At 39.0% G+C, this 16602-nt stretch overlaps 4 protein-coding genes across 5 annotated transcripts; 1 reads left to right on the forward strand and 3 right to left on the reverse strand.

Annotated features, from left to right (window-relative positions):
• The first annotated feature begins 2 nt into the window (after window positions 1-2).
• On the forward strand, window positions 3-2860 carry LOC112185268 (cell division cycle 20.1, cofactor of APC complex). Of its 2 annotated transcripts, XM_040512590.1 has the most exons (5): window positions 3-401; window positions 992-1264; window positions 1360-1629; window positions 1727-2481; window positions 2515-2860. In XM_040512590.1, the coding sequence occupies exons 1-4, from the start codon at window positions 303-305 to the stop codon at window positions 2447-2449; spliced, it is 1365 nt and encodes a 454-aa protein (XP_040368524.1). In that variant the 5' UTR covers window positions 3-302; the 3' UTR covers window positions 2450-2481; window positions 2515-2860. The 2 variants fall into 2 exon arrangements, with proteins under 2 accessions (XP_040368524.1, XP_024179284.1); XM_024323516.2 differs by having other exon boundaries at window positions 1727-2860.
• A 106-nt stretch (window positions 2861-2966) lies between these two features.
• On the reverse strand, window positions 2967-4702 carry LOC112185294 (gluconokinase). Its single transcript, XM_040512592.1, has 5 exons — window positions 4651-4702; window positions 4501-4543; window positions 4291-4333; window positions 3650-3729; window positions 2967-3521 (listed from the first exon to the last, which is right to left on the reverse strand). Exons 2-5 carry the CDS (start codon window positions 4517-4519, stop codon window positions 3088-3090), a joined length of 576 nt encoding a protein of 191 aa, XP_040368526.1. The 5' UTR covers window positions 4520-4543; window positions 4651-4702; the 3' UTR covers window positions 2967-3087.
• A 282-nt stretch (window positions 4703-4984) lies between these two features.
• On the reverse strand, window positions 4985-8576 carry LOC112185284 (altered inheritance rate of mitochondria protein 25). The gene is made up of 12 exons (XM_024323531.2): window positions 8332-8576; window positions 7760-8074; window positions 7563-7649; window positions 7219-7260; window positions 7067-7111; window positions 6818-6883; window positions 6625-6681; window positions 6458-6519; window positions 6182-6302; window positions 5730-5807; window positions 5547-5653; window positions 4985-5270 (listed from the first exon to the last, which is right to left on the reverse strand). The coding sequence occupies exons 2-12, from the start codon at window positions 8072-8074 to the stop codon at window positions 5240-5242; spliced, it is 1011 nt and encodes a 336-aa protein (XP_024179299.1). The 5' UTR covers window positions 8332-8576; the 3' UTR covers window positions 4985-5239.
• A 358-nt stretch (window positions 8577-8934) lies between these two features.
• On the reverse strand, window positions 8935-13787 carry LOC112185302 (uncharacterized protein At1g51745). The gene is made up of 5 exons (XM_024323545.2): window positions 13206-13787; window positions 11658-12241; window positions 11275-11565; window positions 10410-10648; window positions 8935-10310 (listed from the first exon to the last, which is right to left on the reverse strand). The coding sequence occupies exons 1-5, from the start codon at window positions 13379-13381 to the stop codon at window positions 9372-9374; spliced, it is 2229 nt and encodes a 742-aa protein (XP_024179313.1). The 5' UTR covers window positions 13382-13787; the 3' UTR covers window positions 8935-9371.
• Window positions 13788-16602: the final 2815 nt, after the last annotated feature.

Raw genomic sequence — 16602 nt, forward strand, 5'->3', positions numbered from 1 at the left:
AATATTCCTTTATCAAATTTTGCAGAGTTAGGGTTTCACATCGCCTCCAATCCTTATATAAACCCACTCATTCAACCCAGTAATCTCACAAAAGCTCTCTCTATCTCTCTCGAATTCTCCAACTCTCTCAACGCTCACAAAAGCCTGCATCTTTTCGATTATATAATTGCTTTGGGTTTTCTTGAATCTAACTCTGTTTTGCAGGATTTCTTCGATTTTTGCTCTCTGTTTTTAGTGTTTTTTAGTGTTCATATATATAGATATATATATATATATATATTTCTTTTCTGGGTATTAAACTAATGGATGCAGGATCAATGAATTCTTCATCCAACTACAAGTCCAACTCCAGAGGCCCACTGCAAGAACAGTTCATTCAGAGAAAGAGTTCTCGGGAAAACGTAAGTTTTTCTTTTCGTTAGATCTGTTGGGGATTTTCAGAAATTTGATTGATGAGATTGGGGTTTTTTTTATAATTTGAATTGGGATCTTGATAATTTGAATTGGGTTTTTAGGGATTCATCCACATTGGGATCTTTATTTGTTGGATCCGATGTTAAATTGGATTTGAAAAGCAATTCCTTTAGATATGTGGGCTGTGTTTCAATTTGAATCGGATTCAGGGTTTAGGGGTTTTAATAAAAGATGGATTTTTGGGGGGTTCATCTGTATTGGGATGTCTGAATTTGTTGGACCTGATGGTAAATTGAATTTGAAATGCAATTCCATTTCATATGTGGGTTGTGTTTCACTTTGAATTCGGATTCACGATTTCTGGGTTTAGGGGTTTCAGTAAAAGATGGGTTTTTGGGATTCATCCACGTTGGGATCTCTAAATTTGTCGGATCTGATGTTGGATTTAATCTGAAATGTATAATGTGTCCTGTTTTACTTTGAGTTGGGATTTTGGGTCTTGATTTGCATCATACAAAAATGGGTTTTATTCTTTTATTCAGTATTCTGATTTGCTCATTCCTTTTGTGACTACCAGTTCGACAGATTCATACCAAACAGATCAGCAATGGATATGGGCTATGCGCAATCTATGCTAACTGAAAGCAGGACAGGTAAGGAAAACCCTGCTATCAGTTCTCCATCCAGGGAGGCCTATCAGAGGAAATTGGCAGAGGCTTTGAACATGAACCGCACTCGGATTCTTGCTTTCAAGAACAAGCCTCCGGCCCCGGTGGATCTGTACCCCAAAGATTTCTTCTCTTCTCAAACCCAAGATAAGCCAGCAAAGCCCAGGAGACACATTCCTCAAGTGAGTATTAGATCAATGTTGCTTTACTTTGTTTGTCAATGTTTGTTGTGTTCTGAGTTCTAACTATAAATCTTTTATTTGATGTGTGTGTGCAGACCTCAGAGAGGACATTGGATGCTCCTGACCTTGTCGATGACTACTACCTCAATCTGTTGGATTGGGGAAGTGCCAATGTACTCGCAATTGCTCTCGCAAACACAGTTTACTTGTGGGATGCTAGCACTGGCTCTACTTCTGAATTGGAGACTTTTGATGATGAAACTGGACCTGTAACCAGTGTCAGTTGGGCTCCTGATGGACGCCACATTGCCATTGGACTTAACAATTCCGAAGTACAGCTGTGGGACTCAACTGCTACTAAGCAGGTTTGTAGTCTTTTTTATCCCTTGTACCGCTTTTCATATTCCTCCTTTTTGTTTCGTGCTCAATTTTACTGATGTTGATATTGTTTTGGTTCTTCAGCTGAGGACTTTGAGAGGTTGCCACAGTTCGCGAGTTGGCTCATTGGCATGGAACAACAACATTCTTTCTACTGGAGGAATGGACGGCTGTATTGTCAACAATGATGTGAGAGTTAGATCCCACATTGTTGAGACCTACAGAGGGCATGAGCAAGAGGTTTGTGGACTTAAATGGTCAGCCTCAGGGCAGCAATTGGCTAGTGGAGGAAATGACAACCTACTGCATATATGGGACAGATCAGTTGCATCTTCACAGTCATCAACACAGTGGCTTCATAGGCTTGAAGATCATACAGCTGCTGTTAAAGCCCTTGCTTGGTGTCCATTCCAGAGCAACTTGCTTGCTTCCGGTGGAGGTGGGGGTGATCGGTGCATAAAGTTCTGGAACACCCACACAGGTGCATGCTTGAACTCAGTAGACACTGGGTCTCAGGTTTGCTCTCTGCTTTGGAACAAGAATGAAAGGGAATTGCTTAGCTCACACGGGTTTACACAGAACCAGCTGACTCTTTGGAAGTACCCATCCATGGTTAAAATGGCAGAACTTACAGGTCACACTTCCAGGGTTCTTTATATGGCTCAGAGTCCGGATGGTTGCACGGTAGCATCGGCGGCTGGTGATGAAACCCTGAGATTCTGGAATGTCTTTGGTGTCCCTGAGGTGGCTAAACCTGCTCCTAAAGCTCATTCTGAACCTTTTGCTCATATGAACCGTATCCGATGATCAAGATTTTGAGGAGTCACATAAGGTGAAGCCTTTCAGTTTGCTCAGTGGAATCATTTCAGTTTGCTCAGTGGAATCATATGATCAAGCAGATAAGGAGTTGCATAAGGTGGAGGAGGTCTAAACTTCGAAAGAGTACAGTTCAACCCAAAGACAGTCTCAGTCCCCTAATTAAATATTAACTTTGAAACAGTACAGCCCAAGACAGTCTCAGCTCATTCTTGTATATCCCCCTAGCTTGCATAGAAACTCTGAAAAGTACAACCCAATACAGTCTCAGCCTCATTCTTTGTAGAATTCACCCTATACCCTCCTACCCTCCTATATAGATTACCAGGAAGTACTTGTAATTACTTGTTTGATAGTGGATTCTAATCTCCTCCCGTGGATGTAGGCAAAGATTGCCGAACCACGTAAATTGTTTGTGTGTGTTCTCTTCTTTTCTTGTCTTTACTTATACCTGCCGTTTCTTAAAGACACCACACATTAGCAACAGGAAATTAAATAGAACTAGTGATAAGGCTTAAAAGTCCTTTAAATTACTTCCACCAATATGTTTTCAGAAATCAAAACCATGTTTGTGAGGTCAAACAGGAAAGAAGATCCACACTTCCCTGCTACGCTTTCACTAAACTGGCCTAATGGTTACATTCTTGGACGACTTTTGAACCAAAAAACAATCTTTGGATAGCGTTTACTATGTCTTGTGGAGTTAGGTTAGCATCAACTTTAAGTATCCCTTCAGAATCATCAATCTGAAGCAAGTCTAACTGAGACTGCAAAAGTTCGGGTGACATGAAGTGCTTTCCTTCTGCTACTCTCTTCTCTAATCGAGCAGCCAGCACATGTGCCTTAGTGTCTAACAAGATGAACTTCACCAGACTGGCATAACTTCCAGGTTCATAGTTAGGGTCTGCAGATCTTAAAATGTCTCGGTACCGCTTCTGCAGAGCTGAACAACCAAGAAGTACAGTACTTCCACTGACCAAGTTCTCTCTTAAGGCATTCCGAAGTGTTTCAAGCCAAGGAATTCGATCTTCCTCTGAAAGAGGGATCCCTTTACTCATCTTTTCTGTTTATAAGGAAAATAAAACATTTCAGGAAGATAGTAGTGGATTGTTTATCTTTGTTCAAAGGAGGTAGAATTTTGAATAGAAACCAGAAACATTTCCAACACTGATTACAAAGCACCTATTTTACCTTTGTTTGCTTGTGGGTGGAAATCATCAGCATCAATAAAGCTACAGTTTGTCTCTTTGGCCAGCATCTCACCTATAGTTCTGTCAAACAATACATTCAAATGCATGATAAGCAGAAACAATAGATATGGAAAGATCAGATAACAATTTTGCGAAGAACAATGTCACATGAAACAATGAATGTTAACAGAGAAAATGTAGCACACATTCATTTGCTACAGATAATATGAATGGATTGAGCTTCTTTTATATCCCCATCAAATGATCAGCACATGTTCTACACTGAAATTGAGCAAAGAAACAAGTGCTGCCGAACATAAACGATCTCTAAAAGCAATGCATAAGGCATGTGAGAAGAAGATGGGCCTGCAAATCTTCAAGGATATGAGTTTCAACACAATGTGATACCATAATTAGAACTGAAAGGAATAAAATTTGTGGAAGCCAGAAAGTTAAAAGTACTTTTATTACAGTAAGCTGGATCACATAAACAGTACGACACAAACCATCTGAATCAAAATTACAGAAGTCAATGGAAGAGGCAACTAGCAAGTTTAAGATAAAGGTTTCATGGACAAATATATTTGATGATAGTTATCTCTGCGTATACAAACATAAACAAAAGCTGAGTTTACGGCTTACGATTTCCCAGCACCACTGACACCCATAATCACAATCATCATCCCTGTTAAAACCAATGATTGAGAATCAATCAATTTCAGAGACATATATAAATACTAGTAAGAAAAGTAAATTTCATGTGAAATCAGATACGAAGTTTTCTGCTTGTATCATCACTTGGATTGTTGAAGTCAAAGAAACTACCCAAGAAGAAAGAACACAATGCAATACCTTCGAGAGCTGAAGCCATATTCGTCGCACCAATACAATGAATCTAACAAGGCCCGGAAAAACTAGTTCTTAATCATCATTATAATTTTGGAGTAGTGCCAACTGCGGAAATGTTTTAAAACCATAAAAGACATGGGAAGGTTGACTCACGGGTTTAGGACGCGTTTGGTTTGCAGCCTAGCATTCCTTTTTCTCTTCCAACCTGTTACCGTATACAAATTTTGCACGCAAGTTAAGATATTGTCCTTGTTGCAAAGTAGACTTGAGTAATTTAGAAGCCTAAATTTTGTCGAAATATGTTGCTTTCTAAAAGTATATTTCTTTCATAGTTAAAATCGAACTCATAGACCCATCTTAATCCTATCCATTAAAGCATTCTAATTGTTAAGTTGTCAAAAAAAAGGAAGAAAAAAAGCAATGTTACAATTTGCGAGCTACCAGCTGATATGCAAAATCGCAAGTTCAAATTTGAGTAGCCAGATAATTGAGTCATGTAAAAGTCGAGGACCATGATGTTTAAATTTCAAGTTATTATGAAGTTGCCCCATCAAGGATTACATCTGTAATTGAAAACTCTATTCTTTCATGTTTTGGCCATCGTCTCTCTGCACAATGTCCGCTAGAGCACCTCTAAAGGAGCATTGCAAAGCAGGCGAGCATTGTTTCGAACCCTCACATAATACAACTGACCACATAATTACTTGGTTTTGTCGTCTGCACACCACACGGCCAGCAAGATCTATTCACCTACATCAAAATAAGGTATTCCCCTGGGAAAAAACGAAGAACAAATCATGCAAGAGAAAACATTTTTAAGTACTCAAATAGTCTCCCAAGATATATAAGGAAAGATACATATTTCCAAGAAAGAACTATGCAATGTTGGAGTGCCTAAGTTTGCAAAATGGTACTGATTATAAATTCATATAGCACAAGCAGTTACTTTTTCTGCTATCTTAGTAATGTCACGCACAGCACATACCGAACTCAGAACTCCTATAACCATCCTAGCCATGGTTTCTTATAAAAAAAAGGGATTAGCTTACCATCCACCATGTCTTGAAAAATAGTCGTTATCCAACGATATAGCAAGAGCAAGAGTTACAGCTCTCTCTGACAGAGTCAATGGGCGAACTACTTCCAACTCCTCAATCTGCCATCAAAATGTAGCAAGAAGAATAAGAGGAATAAATAAAATGAGAACATTATTTAGTGATTGGGTACTCAACCTGGCTAGCAAGGCCTATCTTGGAGCTGGGATCAGAGCTCCCAAACCGAATCACATATTGCCCAGCATCAGTAAACAGCTGCATGATAGAAAAGTTAATGAAGCATTAATTGGTATATTTGCAGAATGACCAGAATGTGAATCATAAAATATCAAATTTATCATACAATGCTAAAAATAAGAGATCTAGGTACCCGAAGGTACCTTCCAAGCATGATCACTTTCTTCACAAGATGGTAATGTATACCATGACAGAAAAAAAATGTACCTCGTTTTTAAGTCTTAATGAAATGAACACAATTTTTTTTACTGTAATAGTATAACACGCAATCAAGTATAATTCCAACAAGTAACTTTATTTGTCTTTTTTGCTAGAAAACAACCATTTTAAATGTGGGATGAAGAGAAGGCACCAGAATGCAAGTATCTTAGAGATTTAGATAATGAAACAACCTCAAAGCCAAAACCCCTCCAATCACGATCTATCTCGGCCAACACACCCCCATCAATGTCCTTCAAAGTAAATGTCCAATGCCAGAATCCAGGATTTTCAACAACTGCAAATTGTTTATTCCTACATACCATCATTTTTAGGGTTAGATGAAACAGAGGGAAAGCAACGCAGAACACCAAGAAAAAGATTCATCAACGATGTAGTTTGAGGATGTCCAATAACCAAAGTTTGTATGGAGTAGTTAGCTACAGGGGAAATAAGCTGTTGGAAAGTACCCTAGGTACAAATCATAAATCCTTCTCCACAAATGCCATCGTCTGTGAACCACACCAACTTCCTAGAGGATAACAAACATCCAACACCATCAACAATAAGAATTGCATGCACAACAACCTCCACTACTGTGGCAACCACAAACAGATAACATGTCAGATTCTCATACCTTACCATTGATCTCTGCATAAATTGAGCTGTTTATCCACCAAAAAGGCCTGCGAACCTACATAAGGTAAAATGTGAGATCAGCCTAAAACATCAATCTATGCAAACCTGGAAGCATCTTTTAAATTCTTAAATGTTAATATATTATATTATATAAATATACATAATAGGAAAGAAAATGCATATTTTCTCACCCTAAAGAGCTCATTTCCCATGCCATCAGTTACTCGAGCAACAAAAGGACGCCGCTGGCGAAGTAACTACAAAACAAAAAGAAATAAGCATCATCATATAAGATAACATTAAGCACAGCAACTATCGAAAGGAGGTGATTCTACAAATGTCAACTTTAATGAGTGAGATTTAGTAACAGTATCATGCTCATGCAAATATTCTTTATAACAAAACCAAAAAAAATTAATAAAGATTAGATCAGAAAGTACCTGTCTCATGATAACATGACTCTCCTCACGAATGAAACCTACAGGCTACAAAAACAACATTGATAACAAACAGGATGAGTCATCGGTTCAAAACCTAAACTTTCTTGTATAGAAACCTCAATAGGATGAAACAAAGTAGAATGATTACTCACCGACTGTGGATAGCATACATCTACTATGGCATACCGATTTTCCTGAAATTATATCAATTAATATTAGCAAGGAATGTACCACTAGAAACCAAGAAAATGAACTGAAATAAATTGAAGAGAAAATGCCGAAACAATGCTCAAAGAATATTGGATATACTCCTACAGGTATATCATATAGACCAGAGCAATGCATCTGTTACCATACTTCAAAACTTTATTATTCACTCAACAACGTTAAACCCTATTTACACTATGAAGCATTCAACAACTTTTTAAAATTGGATTCGGAATTCTCAACAAGTATTGGAAACAGAAACATCAAACTTAGAAGGGGAAAGAGTCACCTGCTCAAACCCAAGCACAAGATTTGCCCACTCTATATCCCTAGTAACGAGCATATTTGATCTAGCAAGAAGAGGCATCACCTGGACCTGAAAAAACACAATGCACAAGTAAGAACTCTCCAAGTTACTCAAAACCAGGCATATGCGCAACAATTTGGATAACAGAAACTCGAAAACAGTTATAAACAAGAATGGACCTCTTCTGGAGATTCCGGCTTCAGATATCCCGAGATGGATTGGCTCACAGGTGGTTGCTTCCCAACCACGCTATTCTCATCCTGCTCAACAGCCCTCCGTCTCGATTTTCTCCGAAACTGCTCCATTTCCTTATCCGCCATCCATAGCTGTACAAGGAAGTCCCTATTCAGGTCAAACCCAGTATCAGCCTTGGCCTTGTCTCCAAATTTCCGAGACAAAGCTAGCCCTGACCGCAAGGAAGAGCCACATTTGGAATCTGCTGCCGCAGCTTTGTAAACCTTAGTGAGGCTAAGCCAACTACTTCTCCAATTCATCTACAATTCAATTCAAAACGTGTTCTTGAGTTTGATCAATCCAGCAAGAAAATTAAAAATTTACTCCGGAAATTTACACGACTCAATCAATGAGAAAAAATTTCCAGGATAATAGTATAGTAAACAAATTACAGTAAATTCCAATGCTTGAATAATCTAAGCTTTGGAAAGCTTGAATCTTTTTATCAAGAACAACAGTTGACCTTTTTTCTTGTTAACAGGGATATGATTGGAATCGGAGTTTCATTCGGACTCACCGGTTCAGTTGAGTTGAGCTCAGCCGGTTCTGTTTTTCCGATCAGGTGCTCTCTCAAAGCTTTGAGCTTTCTGTGTTTCTCTACCTGTGAAAGTGTGAAAGTGTGAAAGTGTGAAAGAGACGTGACTCTCTTTCTAAATCGAAGGGTTGGGTGACGCAGCTTCTGTGAGTTCTGTCCAGTGTCCTTACCAAGCCATGGGCCAGGCCGATATGATGATTTGAATGACCACAAGTAAAACACGAGATTTTATTTTGTGATTTCGGACAACCTTGATTGGTTGATGTAAAATTACACACTAAATTTGGTTATTTTCTTCTTTCTCCTTTATGTATACCCTAGAGAGTAGAGACAGGTTCTCTTGACTTGGTTGAGACCACATAGTACTCGTATATCACACAATATTTACTCGTAAAACTACACAAATTTGTGCGCCTCTCCTAACTTTGATTCGGTAATTTCAAATTTTACCAACCCTTTTCAAGAATCTCAATATGCACGGAAGAGTAGTGAAAGAGACAAGGGTTGAATGTAAAAGAGGTGAAATATGTGCAAGCATATGATGAAACTGCCTTACAAAGAGTACACCAAGGAACTCATCTGACACATTACTAATATAAACCTCATACTCAATAGTCATTGATCTCATAAATCGATAGCTACATTTACAAACAAAAGATTCCAGATTTCTCTATATTTTTATTAAATTAAATTGAGAAAAGCGGACCAAGATACATAGCCTTCCTTGTATGGAAATAAATGTACATTCCCTATGAATTCTATCTATACCTTACTACAGTTCCTGCCTAACACGAGCCTTGTTCCTCCAGAAATCCATTTCCAGCAAACATGCAGTTGACAACCTTCTCTCTCTTTGCTGTACATGGCTGCTTCCTCATCTACCTGCTTCATCTTCACCTGATTATTCGAAAAGACAGCAGAAACATGCTGACTTATAGGGAGTATTGCTTGTCCGTAAACAAGAGATTAGCAGTAAATCCTGTGCTATTGTACTTATATAACAATGTACAAGTAATCTATCATCAACTTCTCTCCACATCCCCATTCAATAAGACCGCATTACTGGCTGCTGCTGCTGTTGCTTTTGATGGCGGCCTATTGATCTTCTCGAGTAACCTACTGAAAACTAATTTCACAGGAATGCAAGCTACAGTTGTGGGCACAGATACAGAAGACTCTGGTTTCACCAACCTATCCCTTTGGCCGCCACTATCATATTGTATCATTCCCTTGTTACCATAGTTCTGTTGAATGGCTAAAGAAGATAAGGTCCTCGTTTTCGTTTTCAGGCTAGATGATAAGCTTACTTTCTTAGACACCTTCTTCGAGAACTTTCTATCAGTGAGAAGCCGGGAGTTGTGAGGAGGGTTCCTCCTGACCTGGCTTGCCTTGTGACTGGAACTCCCCATATTTAATTTCTTGAATGGTGGTCTACCTTCATCGAAAAAGGGAAGGTCATCGGCAGCCTCATCACCATCCAATGTAGAAAATAAATGAGGACGTGGGACTCTAACATTTGCTGTCCTCCTTGCAGTCCTCCATGCGTGGGGAAGAGTTGTACCCCCATCATTGTCAATTGCTTCCTCACCAGAATCATCAAATGTTGAAAGAAGCGTGTTAGATAAACCATCTTCTAAGGCTTCAACTTGGATGGGGTGCCCTATTATTGCCTTCCCGTTTAACTTGCTCATCAGAGAAACAATAGGGACAGGCTCTTTCTGGTAACTTGCCTGGACTTTCAAGTCCACATCTATCAAGTATTTTGGCCTCCTGCGATGATTATAGCGATCATCATATACCGGGTCAAATCGCTCTCTTTTGATGTCCCAGCATTCATCCCAGGCAGACCTGTCTTCCCAGGTCCCATCCTCCCAATCAATCATATTCAGACCAACCCTGTTTCGACTTCTTGATGCAGCTCTTGATAGGGGGTACCCATCGTCCATTCCACTCATCTCAGCCTAAAAATCATTTTACCCATATTAGCCCACTAGGAATCAGTAAAATCATTACTTCTACAGAAATTGGAACTCCTAATACCTTTGGCTGAAAGTACATACCTTTTCTTCAGAATATGGTCCATAAAAATAACCTCTTCCTTCAGTTGTATCAATTGATCTTTTACTAAGATTGCGGGTATTCCTTTTCCCTTTCAACTGCCATTTGGACACAGCTTCACTTGCAAAATAAGGGTCCTGATTATAGAGGTGAGGCATGTCGCCAGAATGTGTTGATTCATCTGGTTCCTCATCAATCAAGCTTCTACGTTCTTGTGCTTCATATCTTCCTACTTCTGGATCTGTAGATACATCAAGAAACAAATTCAAAATGAACATAACATCAGCCGAGAATCTACTAAGAGACAAGAGAACTATATATCTTCAACCCAAGACCAAAGGTGTCACCAAGTCAAATAATCAAAGGATGATGCAACAGTGCCATATGGCAGAATGATACATTATTGGACACTATTCCAGAATTCCCTGAAGAATTTAATAGTAGTAAAATCTACCAACTGGTGATACATATAGTAAAACCTTAAAGACCAGAGGCAACACTACAAAGCTAAGAAAACTAAAGGATTACCATAATCAGACAGATAAAAAAACATAGATACTTAAGCAAGGGTGGCATATAGTAGAATAAGATATGTAGGCACTTGCCACAATTTCAAAATAAATTACATTTCAGTAGAAGTAATATATACATATATATATGACAAATAAGGAGGAAACTACTAAAAGAAAGAAATAAAGAAAATCATCAAGAAGATATACTATTAAGTTATTCTTTTGGCAGGCACTATATTGTAAGCTAGAAGCATAATCTTTCCAACATAAGAGCATTAAGAATAGATTACACCAACAGAATCTGGCAACTTGATAAGACATTAAATTAACAAAATATGAAACACAAAAGCGGAACCTGAAAATGAAGGCATCTCTTCATCCATATCCGGCTCAGTCTCTGAGGAATCAGATCCATGGTCAGAGGAATCAGTTTCAGAAAAATTGGACTCCTCTAGATCTTCTGTAAACCCAGAAGTGTTGTCCTCAATCAAACTCTCAGCATGTAGACGAGTGCCAATGGGGGAAGCTGATATCTCAATATGGCCTGCAGGTGCTGCTTCATACTCCAAAGAATCACCAGAGTCAGCTGGCAAGTATACACATTTACTCCTCTTTGCTCTGCAAATAGCTCCCGTCTGCTCCACTCCTGAAACAGAAGTAGAAAGAGTAGCACTGTCAGGTTGCAAGAACTATAGACTATCCTGCAAAACTTGGACAAAAGGACGATGTAATTATTACCGTTCACGTGACTTGTTCCTCCCAGGCTGAGGCCACCATGAGCAAATGCTTGATAAGTACCATCAATTGTGGGTTTCCAAAAACCATTTGAAGTAGAGGAAGATGAAAGTTTTCGCTTTGAAGAGGCAATTTTGAGACCAAAGTCCTGCAAGCCTCTCATTCGAGGTGTCACTTCAAAACGATCATCTTCACCACTCAATTGGGTTCCCTCTTTGAGTCTTTGAGAAGGCAGGGGACTACCTATAATATCCTTCTTATGAAACGAATCTTTTCGCTTGTATAACTGATGCGATTTGGAATTCCCAAGTTTTGAATGGTCTTTTCCCAAACTTTCTGAGGGTATAACAGCCTCCTTCACAGCACCATATTTACTGTTCACGTATTCAGAAGTTGACTTTCCTTGTTTCCTCAACAGTTGCCTCTCAAGTTCAAGCGCATGAAGAATAGCATCTTCTCGACGTGCATATTTTTCTCTTTTCTTTGGCGGCATACCTTGTGCCGATTCAGCCTTGTGAATGCAATCATCAAAATCACCGCATCGAAATGGTTTAACACGCTTGGACTTTTCCAGATTGTACCAATCACTGAGAAAAAATACAACAAGAATATCTTTATTAAACAGAAAAAGGAAGGCAGATAAGCATTACTTACAAATCATCAGTTTAAAAAGAAAAAACCACAATACTAGAATAACATATCTAATGAAATCCATTGTAAACAGTGTCTCAGAAGAAACTGGTGTGCTGACTGGTAGATAAAGCAAAAGAAACAGCAGATGGTAATGATATTATGGTGTGCTGACAGGTAGATACAGCAAAAGAAACAGCAGATGGTAATGATGTTTTGGAGGCCTGAAGTCTTTAGGATTCTGCTAGATAGTTCTAAGATATTAACCAAACGGATGTAAACCGAAACACAAGTCATCAAACGGCCATAGATAAACACGACAGAGGCCTGCGCAGTACTAGCACAACATCACCGCAAACACTCATTCCGTGATGCACCTAATACTATATACAATCTTTAAAGAGTGAAAAGGTGTAGTTTTTGTGCGGTTTGTTTCAAGGTGTACGAATGCCTGCACCTAATGAGGTTCAAACGTACTCCATCCCATAACGAGTTTTTAACATCTTCTAGTGAAAGAGCAAAAGACCTTTTCTTCTGATTTCAGACACCAAAAACATTACCAGACACTCCCCCAAGTTCATCGCCATTCTTATCCGGCGCACAACTATGCGATCACAGCCCAGAATTTGAACAATTATTAACAGCAACACGATTAAAGCAGAAATTACAGAAATTTTAACTCAAAAACAAAAAAAGCAAAGAGCAATACGATTTCGAAAGCAGAAATTACAGAAATTTTGACTCAAAAACAAAAAAAACAAAGAGCAATACGATTCCGAAAGCAGAAATTACAGAAATTTCAACTCAAATAGAAAAAAAAAAAAGCAAAGAGCATTACGATTCCGAAAGCAGAAATTATAGAAATTTTAACTCAGAAAGAAAAAAAAAAACTAAAAAGCAAAGAGCAAATTAGAGTCATACACACTGGCGTCTTCTCTACCGAGAAGCTTGACGGGGGTACCAGAGCGAGGCGAGGTTAGATGCGAAGTGGAGAGCTCTTCCGGTCCGACTATCTTCCCCGGCCACCACGAACCGTTCCTTCGCCGTACCCACACGATCGATCCGACGCTGAAATCGCCGGAATCTGTACTCTCCATAAGAGCCACTTCTTCCTCTCTCTCTCTCTCTCTCTCTCTCTCTCTCTATCTATCTATTCTATCTGTCTCTGTGTGCGTCACTCTCTCTCTCTCTCCCTCTCTCTCTCTCTCTTTCTCTCACTCTGTGATTCTGTGATCAGTGACGGAGTCTGAGTCAGCCTGCAGCGAGGAACAGTGAAGAAGAAGAAGAGGGAGAGATCCGAATAGAGACGAATATGGAGGATCCAATTGGAGAAATTCGGGTCAGGGCTTCTAGGGTTTCCATTCAGAATTGGGGATTTTTCATTTGCGTGCTTTATTTTATTTCTTTTCTTTTCTTTTCTTTTCCGCTCTTTCTCTCTGTGAAAATAAATAAAAATAAAATTAAAATTAAAATGGGTCTGGGAGCTCTGGAGAAGGCAGAGTTGGGGTGGGGCCGTGGGGGTGTTGATTGTGGGAATAGTGAGACACGAGGAAATCGGATTTGCGCTGAATAATAATAAGTATCGATCCGCTGTGTGGTCGTGTCACGTGCCTAAGGGCATTTTTGCAAAGGACGAAGATGACGAAGGAAAGGAGGTCACGTTTTTCTTCCGGGAACAAGTGCAAAACCATGTGTGGGAAATAACCCATTTTTCTTGTGACCTATATTTGCAGCTATCTACTCTTTTTTTAGATCAATTTTATTCAAAACTAGGGCAATAGTTACATAGTTGGCACAGGACCTAAAATAGTAAAATCAACCATAGGGTGTCGTGAGATTATGAATGAGGTTGATGCCTGCCCTGCGAGGAGTTGGTTTTAGCTGAGTTTTCTTTAGGATATCAAACTTGTTGTCGCGGAACATGAAATCATACAGAGTTTTATCACAACATGATTTATTTATGGGCTGGTGCATTTCTTTTCCCTTCAAAAAAGAAGAAGCAAAACTATGAATTTCATAGTTACGTCCGTTACAAAATTATCAAAAATACTCCCCAGATTTCACTTAAACCTTTTAAGCCTAGATGAGTGTAAACTTTAAGTTTAGTGTTCCAAATGTCGGCCTTTCTAATCTTCAAACCGGCTTAAACCCTTTCCCCCATAACTCCACCCATTTCGATTCCCCTAACCCCAAAGGAAAAGGTCCTTCATTTTCTTGGCCAGTTGTGGGCGAGGAATGATTTGAACTTTAGTTTCGTATCCACGTGCTCTAGTACAAAGTTAATCATGACAGCATTGATTGACTTAGTCCATTGAGTGCAAGGGTAGTTTTGACTCGTGCGGTTTGGCCCAAACCAACTAAGCAAATATTTGGGCCTAAAGACCAACATCAACGTTGTAATTAGGGCTGGCAATTTCAGCCGAGAAGAACCGTACTAGCCATATTCGAGCCGAACCAAAGCAACTGGTAGTCGACTTTGTCGGTAACCAAAGTATCGGTACGGTTGTACCGAACCGAGTCTATGTAAACGGTACTGTAACGGTATCAACATTTAGCTAAATATAGTATACCGTACCGTACTGTGTATATGTATATAAAACCCTAAAGGGGTCAAATCGGGTCTTCAGTTCCTCAATTTATCTCTCAGCCTCTCATCTCTCTCTCCAGTACCGAACCGTAGAAGGTAGAACACTAGAATCCAATCCATCCATCGATTCAATCCAATCAATCCATCGACTCATTCCATCATCCTGTCGATTCATTCCATCATCCTGTTGTTTCCATCATCTAGATGATTCAGATTCATTCTTCCTCTCCCTTATCAAGAACTACTTCTACAGTTTTACTATTGGTTCAGTTCGAATCACAAGCATCAAGCTTCTCAGGCCAATTAATACTCTTGTTCTTGGCAAGTTTATAGACTCATCACAACTCAAGGCCTTTTCTTGATTACCCGTTTCTTTGTTATGAGTTCAAAGTTTCAAATCTTTTGGTTTTTGGGTTATGGGTATCAGAGGATCATGAAGGATCTGTGGGCAAAGAAACAAGAAAGGGGAAGAGATCAAACTAGTTTGAGCCACTGGCAGCGGAGAGGTTGCAGATCTGAGGCTGCTTCTTCCTTCACCACAATCACTCTTCCATCACTTTGAAGGAGAAAACATAAGAAGACGGGATAGCTTATGATGATTATGTTGAATTGTTTATGTTTAAATATGTGTTTGGATGTTTGTAGACTGATTCTAATGTTTAAGTATGTGTTTGGATGTTTGTAGACTGATTCTAATGTTTAAGTCTGTGTTTGGATGTATGCAGGTTTGATGTTTTTCCAAAATTATGGATTTATGGACTTATGGTGATGTACTGGTGACTGGTTTGTAGCGCAATATCAAACCCGGTTATAGGCCCAACCGTACCTAATAGACCAATTAAATTGGTATACCAAATTTTGTGGCCGGTAGTGGTACGATTTTTTGCATACCAATATAGGTTGGTACAATACATGGTATCGACCCATAGACTCAGGTACCGAACCGAGCCAGCCCTAGTTGTAATTGTTGCACGAGCTAGGACACTAACTTGGCGTGCATACAATCGTCGACCCTAATTTTGAGATGCTTGTATTTGTCCTCCCTATGTAGTAGTAAACTATAATCCACGCAATGACTTGTGATTTTTTTTCGTATGTGAATCTCATATTGACCAATATCATCGGGGATAGGTGTAAACGAGGAACGAGTCGTGTCAACTTAGTTATGATGAACCTTATTGAGTAAAAGATTACCAAAACATTAGGGTTCAATGTCAACTTACAAAGGGACCTATACACAAACGGACCTAAGGTAAACCTCACTAGCTGGAGAGACGCCATCGTACTTGTCAAGGATATGTACGAGTACAATCCTACAAAAAAATGTTAGAGGCTTGTTCCTTGACGAATGAGCGAAACTAAAAATCTCTTGTTGTTTTTTTAGTAATTTAGTCAATAACAAACCACCTACATAAAACTCATAATAAGGATCCGGAAAATTTTAAATTTTAAATTTCAAAAACCTTCTAAATGAATTGGTTAATGCATTGAAAATTGTAAAATACATGTCCATTTATGTCATGTCACAAGTCCATATTTCAGCTCCATTTGTTGAATTTTCTCATCTTTAATTCACTTACCAAAAAACGAAAACACAAGAGAAATAAAGGAAACAATAAAATATGCCAACAAATTCAAATTTCAAATCGCGCTCCAACGGTCACATACTCTAGGGTTTTCCAATCGTCACTCTTCTCCTCTCCCCCCAATATATATATATACACCCCCGAT

This window comes from Rosa chinensis, chromosome 1, assembly GCF_002994745.2.
Source record: "Rosa chinensis cultivar Old Blush chromosome 1, RchiOBHm-V2, whole genome shotgun sequence".
NCBI classification, from domain to species: Eukaryota; Viridiplantae; Streptophyta; class Magnoliopsida; order Rosales; family Rosaceae; genus Rosa; species Rosa chinensis.

What these genes read in the sequence shown, in the direction of transcription:
- LOC112185268 (XM_024323516.2), top strand. Translation starts at nt 303, where the DNA reads ATGGATGCAGGATCAATGAATTCTTCATCCAACTACAAGTCCAACTCC. An exon ending in CCAGGAGACACATTCCTCAA is followed by an intron (nt 1,265 to 1,359) that starts GTGAGTATTAGA and finishes GTGTGTGTGCAG; the next exon opens with ACCTCAGAGAGGACATTGGA. An exon ending in ACTCAACTGCTACTAAGCAG is followed by an intron (nt 1,630 to 1,726) that starts GTTTGTAGTCTT and finishes TTGGTTCTTCAG; the next exon opens with CTGAGGACTTTGAGAGGTTG.
- LOC112185294 (XM_040512592.1), bottom strand. An exon ending in GTCAGTGGTGCTGGGAAATC is followed by an intron (nt 3,730 to 4,290) that starts GTAAGCCGTAAA and finishes ATTGTTTGACAG; the next exon opens with AACTATAGGTGAGATGCTGG. An exon ending in CCACCCACAAGCAAACAAAG is followed by an intron (nt 3,522 to 3,649) that starts GTAAAATAGGTG and finishes CCTTATAAACAG; the next exon opens with AAAAGATGAGTAAAGGGATC.
- LOC112185284 (XM_024323531.2), bottom strand. Translation starts at nt 8,074, where the DNA reads ATGAATTGGAGAAGTAGTTGGCTTAGCCTCACTAAGGTTTACAAAGCT. An exon ending in AGCCGGAATCTCCAGAAGAG is followed by an intron (nt 7,650 to 7,759) that starts GTCCATTCTTGT and finishes GTGTTTTTTCAG; the next exon opens with GTCCAGGTGATGCCTCTTCT. An exon ending in ATGTATGCTATCCACAGTCG is followed by an intron (nt 7,112 to 7,218) that starts GTGAGTAATCAT and finishes TTGTTTTTGTAG; the next exon opens with CCTGTAGGTTTCATTCGTGA.
- LOC112185302 (XM_024323545.2), bottom strand. Translation starts at nt 13,381, where the DNA reads ATGGAGAGTACAGATTCCGGCGATTTCAGCGTCGGATCGATCGTGTGG. An exon ending in AGGAACAAGTCACGTGAACG is followed by an intron (nt 11,566 to 11,657) that starts GTAATAATTACA and finishes CTTCTGTTTCAG; the next exon opens with GAGTGGAGCAGACGGGAGCT. An exon ending in GACCATATTCTGAAGAAAAG is followed by an intron (nt 10,311 to 10,409) that starts GTATGTACTTTC and finishes AATGATTTTTAG; the next exon opens with GCTGAGATGAGTGGAATGGA.